We start from the raw sequence: 11,609 nt of genomic DNA on the forward strand, positions 1-11,609 counted from the left end.
AGATCGAATCATAATTCTACCACATAATATAACATGCATTCTATAAATTCCTTTTAAGATGTTGTTCACTTTTTGTTACTGCTTGTAAATCTATTAATAGAAATCTAATTACAGAAAAAAAATGATCAGTATTTGAAAAATATAACTGAAAGAATGTTTACTGTAAAACATATTCAAGGCAAAAATCAAATTTGTCATCGCAATTAATTCGAGAATCTGCAGAATTTGGTTATGAAAGTTCTGCTTCAGAAAAAGCAAATTTAATCGAAGATGATAATGTCATTATTGATGAAACATTCAATGCTAACAATAAGATTAGTATGTTAGTAAATAATATTGACGATCGTTTAAAAAGTAACGCTTCTGAAAATTTTAATTCAAATTTATCGCGCTTGAAATGTTCAGAGAATATAAATCATAATAAAAATTTAATTTGGAGTAGTTCGTCTGAAGAACACGGCACATTACTTTATAAGCGTACGGATTCTCGCAGTAAATTGTCAAGACCTGTATTAACACATAAAACAACCAAAGCTAGACCAGTGGAAAGGGTATCAGTGTATGAAAATAATTTATCAAAAGAAGAAACTCGTATACGTTTATCTACTGCTAAATCCCCAGTTAGAAAAATAAATGAGAAGATATCAAAATCAACAGTTTCTATTAATGAAACAATATGTATAAGACAATGCAATAATGCAAAACTTCTGTCGTCTGTAGACCCTATTACGTCAAGACTACAAAGCGATGTAAAAGAAAAGGGCCAAGAGGCGTTAACATATAAATCCATATCACGACTAACGGAGGATAATGCCGATAATTACGCCGATGTTAACTTGACAAGGTTATCTAAATCTTTCAACTCAACAAGTAATGTTTTGATTAATAATAAATTAGAACACACAATAACTGTCTTAGAAGAGATAAATAATATTGTCGACAAAAATTGTGAAAAAAAAGCTGAGGAAAAACAAACTGAAATTCAAAAGAACGAGAAACTTCTAGGCTCTCCAATTATTTCCATCACTAATATTGAAACACAACATTCAATTTCATACAAACACAGTAACAATGGAGAAATTGTTAAAAAAGTTGAGAATGGGAATGAGATAACACAAAATTTTATTGAAGTAAAGAACACTTTGAAGCATTGTTCAGGAAATATTAATAAGCTATCGAAAACAAAACCTTCTAAAAAGGCGATGGAAATAGCAAATAATAAAAAATTAACTTATTTATCAAAAACACTAAAGCCATGTAAGGTAAAGCTCATAAAAGAAGATTTAGTTGAAAAGTTGAATCAGATAAAGATTGCACTTAACGAAAAAAGCTGCAATCATCTCCCAAATTCTTCTCTTAAAATCAAAGACATTAATGTTGAAAATGACAGCTTAACAGAGGAGATTCAAAATAAAACTGCTACCCATTCAATACAATATTTTTCTAAAAAGCACAAATGTGAAGTAAATATGAAAGACGTTGACAAAACGAATGCAAAACGTCCGAAAATAAATATTATATCTAATATGAAAATTGTATCTGGTAATGAAAACATTTCGTTAAAAAAATGTAGAAGGGCTAATTGTCGCAAGTTGTGTGATATAAACGATTTATCATATTTGGAACAATGTACTTTACAAAAAGAAAATGAAAGTCATTTAAATTTAATTGAAGCCGCTAGTGCAGCTAGTAATAATAAAGAGAACGAAGTGTCTCTATGTGAGGTACGTAACTTGAGCCAAGACTCCAATTTTAATTTTGAAAAATGTAAAACGATACTGCAGAAGGAACGTCAAAGTTCTATAGAAAAAGAAAAATATCGTAGGAAATTCGACGACTTTCTTAGCGAGCTTTTAAATAATCCACCGAAAACTCCAGATCAATCCACTCCTTACTGGTTTAAATCAAAAAAAGTGAAAAAAGTACCTGCTCATAAACTTCAAACTAATGTTAAACGAACCAAGAATGTAGCAGGGAAAGAGAAAGATTTTGATTATTCTAAAAAAGAAAAAATTAAGAATAGCAAAATAAACAATAGTGTGCTAACAATTAATAGGAATAAGTTCATAAAGGTAAAACAAAATATTAATATGGAGGAACATGATGGGATGAAATTTGTAAGGAAACCGAATAATGATAGGCTGGAGGCTAATGTAAGTGATACTAGCAACGATATGAATTATACCGAACGGATTGGGATTGTAGGTGGAAATGGTATTGATATGGAGAAAATAAAATCCTGGATTTGTGCAGGTACTTGTAATTATCTACTTTCCAAAGAAATGCCTTGCAGTACAATCGTACTAGAAAAGTGTGTATTTAATAGTTTTGCATGGTCTTCTAGGTACACTACTCTTTCTACTGTGAAGTTCAGGATTCTGGATTTACATTTACATTTGATGTATACGTATGAATGCATGTGCAGGCAAATTCATGCGGCGAAACCCAGAACCTTGAATTTCACTTCGTCCGAACAAAACTACTAAATTTTATACCCTTTTTATTAAATACTAGATTATTTTGTTTCTCAGTGTCAAAAGAAAGGATAATAAAAATATGTATTCCAATTGAAAAGAATTTTAAGAAATAAATTGCAATACAGTAGACCAAAGATAACAACAGTAAGAAAAGCAAACAAACAATAAAATTAAATAATTAACGATATAAGCTGATAATAATTAAATGTATTACTTTAATTGTTCGATATGCCCCCATTTAATTTTAAGTAATTGTTTATCCTTCCGGTAAACTCATGTGTAACAGCTCGAACCATTAGACTAATACATTTAGCTGATATCGTTAATGGGCAGTTGTCGACGAAACTTCTGGACTTAAAAGTTCGGCTTTTAAGATCGAATCATAATTCTACCACATAATATAACATGCATTCTATAAATTCCTTTTAAGATGTTGTTCACTTTTTGTTACTGCTTGTAAATCTATTAATAGAAATCTAATTACAGAAAAAAAATGATCAGTATTTGAAAAATATAACTGAAAGAATGTTTACTGTAAAACATATTCAAGGCAAAAATCAAATTTGTCATCGCAATTAATTCGAGAATCTGCAGAATTTGGTTATGAAAGTTCTGCTTCAGAAAAAGCAAATTTAATCGAAGATGATAATGTCATTATTGATGAAACATTCAATGCTAACAATAAGATTAGTATGTTAGTAAATAATATTGACGATCGTTTAAAAAGTAACGCTTCTGAAAATTTTAATTCAAATTTATCGCGCTTGAAATGTTCAGAGAATATAAATCATAATAAAAATTTAATTTGGAGTAGTTCGTCTGAAGAACACGGCACATTACTTTATAAGCGTACGGATTCTCGCAGTAAATTGTCAAGACCTGTATTAACACATAAAACAACCAAAGCTAGACCAGTGGAAAGGGTATCAGTGTATGAAAATAATTTATCAAAAGAAGAAACTCGTATACGTTTATCTACTGCTAAATCCCCAGTTAGAAAAATAAATGAGAAGATATCAAAATCAACAGTTTCTATTAATGAAACAATATGTATAAGACAATGCAATAATGCAAAACTTCTGTCGTCTGTAGACCCTATTACGTCAAGACTACAAAGCGATGTAAAAGAAAAGGGCCAAGAGGCGTTAACATATAAATCCATATCACGACTAACGGAGGATAATGCCGATAATTACGCCGATGTTAACTTGACAAGGTTATCTAAATCTTTCAACTCAACAAGTAATGTTTTGATTAATAATAAATTAGAACACACAATAACTGTCTTAGAAGAGATAAATAATATTGTCGACAAAAATTGTGAAAAAAAAGCTGAGGAAAAACAAACTGAAATTCAAAAGAACGAGAAACTTCTAGGCTCTCCAATTATTTCCATCACTAATATTGAAACACAACATTCAATTTCATACAAACACAGTAACAATGGAGAAATTGTTAAAAAAGTTGAGAATGGGAATGAGATAACACAAAATTTTATTGAAGTAAAGAACACTTTGAAGCATTGTTCAGGAAATATTAATAAGCTATCGAAAACAAAACCTTCTAAAAAGGCGATGGAAATAGCAAATAATAAAAAATTAACTTATTTATCAAAAACACTAAAGCCATGTAAGGTAAAGCTCATAAAAGAAGATTTAGTTGAAAAGTTGAATCAGATAAAGATTGCACTTAACGAAAAAAGCTGCAATCATCTCCCAAATTCTTCTCTTAAAATCAAAGACATTAATGTTGAAAATGACAGCTTAACAGAGGAGATTCAAAATAAAACTGCTACCCATTCAATACAATATTTTTCTAAAAAGCACAAATGTGAAGTAAATATGAAAGACGTTGACAAAACGAATGCAAAACGTCCGAAAATAAATATTATATCTAATATGAAAATTGTATCTGGTAATGAAAACATTTCGTTAAAAAAATGTAGAAGGGCTAATTGTCGCAAGTTGTGTGATATAAACGATTTATCATATTTGGAACAATGTACTTTACAAAAAGAAAATGAAAGTCATTTAAATTTAATTGAAGCCGCTAGTGCAGCTAGTAATAATAAAGAGAACGAAGTGTCTCTATGTGAGGTACGTAACTTGAGCCAAGACTCCAATTTTAATTTTGAAAAATGTAAAACGATACTGCAGAAGGAACGTCAAAGTTCTATAGAAAAAGAAAAATATCGTAGGAAATTCGACGACTTTCTTAGCGAGCTTTTAAATAATCCACCGAAAACTCCAGATCAATCCACTCCTTACTGGTTTAAATCAAAAAAAGTGAAAAAAGTACCTGCTCATAAACTTCAAACTAATGTTAAACGAACCAAGAATGTAGCAGGGAAAGAGAAAGATTTTGATTATTCTAAAAAAGAAAAAATTAAGAATAGCAAAATAAACAATAGTGTGCTAACAATTAATAGGAATAAGTTCATAAAGGTAAAACAAAATATTAATATGGAGGAACATGATGGGATGAAATTTGTAAGGAAACCGAATAATGATAGGCTGGAGGCTAATGTAAGTGATACTAGCAACGATATGAATTATACCGAACGGATTGGGATTGTAGGTGGAAATGGTATTGATATGGAGAAAATAAAATCCTGGATTTGTGCAGGTACTTGTAATTATCTACTTTCCAAAGAAATGCCTTGCAGTACAATCGTACTAGAAAAGTGTGTATTTAATAGTTTTGCATGGTCTTCTAGGTACACTACTCTTTCTACTGTGAAGTTCAGGATTCTGGATTTACATTTACATTTGATGTATACGTATGAATGCATGTGCAGGCAAATTCATGCGGCGAAACCCAGAACCTTGAATTTCACTTCGTCCGAACAAAACTACTAAATTTTATACCCTTTTTATTAAATACTAGATTATTTTGTTTCTCAGTGTCAAAAGAAAGGATAATAAAAATATGTATTCCAATTGAAAAGAATTTTAAGAAATAAATTGCAATACAGTAGACCAAAGATAACAACAGTAAGAAAAGCAAACAAACAATAAAATTAAATAATTAACGATATAAGCTGATAATAATTAAATGTATTACTTTAATTGTTCGATATGCCCCCATTTAATTTTAAGTAATTGTTTATCCTTCCGGTAAACTCATGTGTAACAGCTCGAACCATTAGACTAATACATTTAGCTGATATCGTTAATGGGCAGTTGTCGACGAAACTTCTGGACTTAAAAGTTCGGCTTTTAAGATCGAATCATAATTCTACCACATAATATAACATGCATTCTATAAATTCCTTTTAAGATGTTGTTCACTTTTTGTTACTGCTTGTAAATCTATTAATAGAAATCTAATTACAGAAAAAAAATGATCAGTATTTGAAAAATATAACTGAAAGTAAGATGTGCTAACAGTATTTTTAATTTTTAGATTCCGTGGAATATAAAGAGGAAATTTTTGAAAAGTAAGTATTTTTTTAATATATGCCCTTTTCCAGTACGTTTCAAACGTTATACAAAGATAGTGTATCTCTACCTAGTGAGCATTTACTCAAGTATTACAAGTGTTAGACAAGCGTTAAACCATATTAAACGTCGAACAGGTCTTAGTAGTAGGGTGGGCCGAAAAAATTGTTTTTCTGAATCTCATAAACGGCTAGTCAAAAAAAAAATTGTATAAGGTGTATCCGATTGCGTTTACAAAAAATTAAATTTTTTAAATAACATTTAGCCATGGCCCTGGGGGGGGGGGGTTGAAAAAGGTGGTTTTTAATTATATTTTAAGTCGGGGTAGCTATTTCGTAAAAGAAACTAAACGGTATATTTTCAGTTTTAACCGCGGCTCCGTAATTCAATTAATAAAAAAAATAGAGAAATTCTACTCGATCGACATTGCGTTTGCATTTTCATGATATATATATTATACTAGTAGCGAAACCCGGTGTTGCTCGGGTTAAAATATATCGCATGTTTAATGGTATATAAAATATTTAAGAATTCACTTTTTAACGTAGATAATATAGATTTCTGTCTTAGATACCACCCTGTACCATTATAAAATTTCTTAATAATTGTAGATCGTTCTATATTCTAGAATATTTGGACAAAATCTAGAAAATTCTAGAAATTCTTGATAATTAATTACGGACATTTGGAACTTTCCAGATCATTCCAGATATTTCTAGAACTTTCTGGTCGGTGCAATTTTTGGCATAAGCTAGGCATTCTGAACAACTTTTTCTTCTAACTTTTTTCGATCACAGCCATATTTCAGATGACTAATTAATAATTACCATACTTTGAATAGTTGAAGAGTTGCAAATCAGTAAAGTACGATACAAAATTATTTTGAAAATATTCTAGCCCATGGGGGCGCGACTAGATGTTAAAATTTTACGTTCAGCTTTTTTTGCGCATTAATAAATAAAAACTTCTGACTTACCTCAACTAAAAATAAAATAAAATAAGAGCTCCCTTTTCACCACCCTTGGAGCGCGGCTAAATATTAATTAAGAAATCCCATTTTTTATATACGCTGTATGGAACAGCTAAAACACCTTTTTGTTAATACCCCTCCAAAAAACAAACAATTTGTTTTCAACTATTTTCGGCCCTCTCGACTCAGCAATCGTCTTCCGGCCGTGTCCACTTTGACCAGCCGAACTTTATTATCTTTACCAGGTATAAGTTTGATTACGCGACCGATTTGCCACTTTATACGTTCATCCGTATCGTTACTGATCAGAATAATTTCTCCTATTTTTACGTCACAACGTGACTTCTGTTCGGAAAATATTCTTAATTGTCCCAAATATTTAGCCCGAAATAGAGATGAAATAAATTAAATGTCGAGAGCGCCCTAGGTTAACACCTCATAGACGCCCCTCTGGTGGTCATATATTTCGCAAAATAATGAGATACGGGGTGCATGTCGGATGCTCTATATTTCTATTAGGATCCGTCAAATAGGAGGAGCCTAAAAACATGGCGCCGATTAGGGAAAATTTATCGTAGTTCCTTAGTGTACCGTGCAATTTCCAAGTTTTTAAATAACGATAAAATGATAAGTATTGACACAATATGTGATTGGGCTGACACAAAGCCTCGGAAAGGAAATTTCGTTGAAGGTGAGCGTGTTTTTAATACCAATCACATTATAAAATTCGGAAATAACAAATCCGGAAGCTAGCCTTCAAATTCCGTCAAGTTTACTGCCTACTTTTTACAAACTTCGGATTTAAAAAGTGATTCACGTTATATAATTGGTGAGGTGATTCTGGGTGATTTAAGCAATATCATATCAATGACTTGCACGTGCAAAGCCGATTTAAGAGAACGTTGCAAACACATTATTGCAACTTTGTTGTATTGCAGCAGGTAGGTTCTTAACCTCAAAATACTTATATCGTATCATTAGAATTGTGTTAAATCAATTACACAGGAATAAATAATTTCTCACTTTATAATTTTAGTATGATTCTAGTTTTAAATATTAAGGTTATGGCTGATGGTAAATACTTGCTGAAATATAATCATGTGCATTAAAATGACGTGAACAAATTTTTATTCCGGAATTCACTTCTTTGATACCTACTGCTTTCATCCAAGCTTCTATTAGTTTACTTTTTTCTCTAATTTTCCGAATATATTTTTTACATATATAAAACGGTTAGTTTTTATTGGAAAGTAGTTAATGTAGGTGAAGAGTGAAGATCTATGTCTGAAGTGCTATTGCAGCTTTTCACTGAACATATTAACTTTTTATTTGATTTAACTTTAGAAGAAAACTTCGTCGACTCCATCATCAAAAAAATTTTTACTTTTTTAACGTGTTTTATTATTTTAATAAACAATTTTACAATTTGCGTGCACAGTTCCTATGTAAATTTTTCCCTCATTCGAGTTATAAATTTTGCCACCAGATGGTGTATGCCCATTTGACGGATCCCAATAGAAAGTATATAATTTTGTGTAAGTAGGTAAGGTAAGTACATCCTTATTCTTTTTTTGTTTAAAAACTTTCATGTGCCCCCTTTTCTGACCTCTTGCACCTGTACACACGTGCCTAGTTTGTTTTACGGATAATCCGCTACTGCCCCGAAACCTTTTGCATAAATCGTCGCATAATTTCTATTTATAGCGTGATTTTCGACACAATGACGATTTGTCTATACTGTCACAATTCGGAATACCGTATTCTATTCGTTCAGACAAAAAACCATTGAGGGAGTGAGCGGAGCTAATTCTCTAGGATCGTTTGGTTCATAAGTTAGAGGTCGTTTATGTATGATCATTTCGCAATCGAAAATAATGGTAAATAGGTCTTCATAATTTAAACAGGCACGTCCTAAAACTCTTCGTAATAGTCTCTTAAGAATTCCAATCTAGCGCTCCCAGAATAAACCCCTTATTATACGTTGCGCAACCGAACTTAGACTGATGATGATAACGCGTTTTCTGTCCCGACAAAGGTGGTACCATTATCGCTGTATGCCGTTTTAGACTGACCACGTTTAGCTACGAACCTGCATAATGCTTGAGTAACAGTATGAACCGATGATGAACTTATGAGTTCTATGTGAATTTCACGATATACCGCGCAGTTAAACACACAGATGCATACTTTTTCTCCTGTGTTTAAGTGCAACGGACCTGCCATATCAATACCAACTAGTTCGAAAACCGCAGCAGGCAGCATCCTTAACTCTGTCAAAGGGTAACAGGAATGATTCCATTTGTAACGAGCTGCTACTGTGTCTTTTACAAACGGCGCATCTTGCGATCACAGTTTTAACGGTGCGCCTGCCCTTTAGTAGGTGAATCGATGCTGTTCTGATTCGGGTCTAAAAGTCGTCGTGTGTTGGAGTTGCTTCCTAATTGATATTCATATTTTTTTATTTCCCTCTTGATATTAAATAAAGCGTAATCATTGTCAATTAATTTTGATGACTATTACTAATTTTTAAATGATCATGCAATTTTACGCATAATTCATCGAAACTCCTAATGGACATTCAAAAATAATTAAAAAATTTGGAGCTATCCTCTCGTAGCTCATGAAATAATGTTACAAGTTCACCCATCAATTGTCTGTTTTCAAGTAGTGAATGAATCCAAAATCTTCTTGTTTTTTGTGTTTTTCTGTGATTATGCCATATCATTAGTAACAACATGCGTTTTTTTCTTTCGTCCATTTTGGTCATGTATCAAAACAAAACTAAACCGTGAAAAACCGTGTTACCGTGTGCAGTGTGAACGCAAAGCAAAATGAAATTACGGCACGGCACGGCACGGTTGCCGTTAGAAAACCGTCTGTGTGAAAGCAGGGTAACGTTTCGCTAGCACAAACAAGTGGCGAGTTTCTTTAGAGGTCGTTCCATTTCCAATGCTTGGATGACTTTAGACCCGAATCAGAACAGAATCAGCATACTTACGGTTATTTAAAGAACGTGTTAAAATTATTTCAATGTGTATAATTTTTCTTTATAAAATTGAAAACTAAAACAATAAGTAATATTTTCATCTAACATATTTTAAATGAAGTAATTGTAATTTTTTCAAATTGCATTTTGCATACCAGGAGTGACAATATTATTTGTGTTTTAACTTCGATGAAAATTTAAAATCTTTTTTAAACTTTTATACACTTATTTTTAAAGTCATTTTATTGTATTTTTAAGGGTATTTAATTCCAACCTATTACTAATTGAGCATAGACGTATTTTTGTATACAATATGTAAACATTAAACGAGACTTTATATACACTATGTATTGTAGAAAATACTACAAACGGCACAGTTAACGCCATCTGTAGCACGATGCTACATTTTAGGATTACGTATCTTTCGTGCTACAGATGGCGTTAACTGTGCCGTTTGTAGTATTTTCTGGAACGCACTGTTAAGACAGCAGGTAAAAGTTGGTCTGTGTTCTGTCGGAGCTGCCTGCGACGCGCAGATGAGATCCAAAAAGATCGAAATCGCGATCCGCGTCTGGCAGTTTCGACAGAATACAGACCACTTCGAATTATTTTATTCGATTAAGCTAACGTGCCTATCACGTTGAGGTTGGCTACGCCGGGATTCGTTTTCAGCAAGTAGATATCCACACAAGTGGACCTTGTTGGAGCATACGTAATCCTAAAATGTAGCATCGTGCTACAGATGGCGTTTACTGCGCCATTTGTAGTATTTTCTAAAACGCACTGTTAAGACAGCAGGTAAAAGTTGGTCTGTGTTCAGTCGGAGCTGCCTGCGACGCGCTGATGAGATCCAAAAAGATCGAAATCGTGATCCGCGTCTGGCAGTTTCGACAGAATACAGACCACTTCGAATTATTTTATTCGATTAAGCTAACGTGCCTATCACGTTGAGGTTGGCTACGCCGGGATTCGTTTTCAGCAAGTAGATATCCACACAAGTGGACCTTGTTGGAGCATACGTAATCCTAAAATGTAGCATCGTGCTACAGATGGCGTTTACTGCGCCATTTGTAGTATTTTCTAAAACGCACTGTTAAGACAGCAGGTAAAAGTTGGTCTGTGTTCTGTCGGAGCTGCCTGCGACGCGCAGATGAGATCCAAAAAGATCGAAATCGCGATCCGCGTCTGGCAGTTTCGACAGAATACAGACCACTTTGAATTATTTTATACTATGTATTGTTTTTACGACAATTTCTTTTTATCTCTCCCTTGGCCTTAAAATTTATTTTTACTTTCTATTACGCAGCATGCATAATAATATTCTAATTACTCTTAAATACTAAATACAAAAGTTGTGCTATTTATCTGTGCCTATGTTACCTCTATACTCTACCGTGTTTTTTACTTATTGTATTGAAATATTTTTACAATAATTAACATTTTTATTCAAAAACTTGAACTTACATTATTGAGTATTATTTTAGGATGGAGAATGCTCTCAAATTTACAAGTTATTTAACCGAAGAATCATTGGAAATTTTGAAAGGAGTTATTCCACCGCACAGAAAAGCATTATACGATTTCATTTATTTAATCAATTCAAATTTAGAAAACTACTACAAATGTAATAACGGTGAATTGATGGATGTAGGAGATGCTGATTTGCATAATAATATTTAAACATAATTTAATTTTTTCCATAAATAAATTCGTATTTTTTATTAATTCTATTATAT

General features: G+C 32.3%; 1 protein-coding gene across 2 annotated transcripts in view; it reads left to right on the top strand.

Annotated features, from left to right (window-relative positions):
- Positions 1-11,588, top strand: part of LOC108738828 — a 30,504-nt gene extending 18,916 nt beyond the window's left edge. The window contains exons 10-12 of one of the 2 annotated variants that reach the window (XM_025979591.1): positions 3,221-5,102; positions 5,883-5,916; positions 11,358-11,588. In XM_025979591.1, the coding sequence (XP_025835376.1) occupies positions 3,221-5,102; positions 5,883-5,916; positions 11,358-11,553 (2,112 nt within the window). In that variant the 3' untranslated portion in view covers positions 11,554-11,588. Of the gene's footprint in view, positions 1-184; positions 2,582-3,220; positions 5,103-5,882; positions 5,917-11,357 lie in introns of those variants that run through there. The other variant, XM_025979590.1, reaches the window with a different exon arrangement.
- Positions 11,589-11,609: the final 21 nt, after the last annotated feature.

Source organism: Agrilus planipennis, unplaced genomic scaffold (assembly GCF_000699045.2).
Source record: "Agrilus planipennis isolate EAB-ADULT unplaced genomic scaffold, Apla_2.0 scaffold218, whole genome shotgun sequence".
Taxonomy (NCBI): domain Eukaryota; kingdom Metazoa; phylum Arthropoda; class Insecta; order Coleoptera; family Buprestidae; genus Agrilus; species Agrilus planipennis.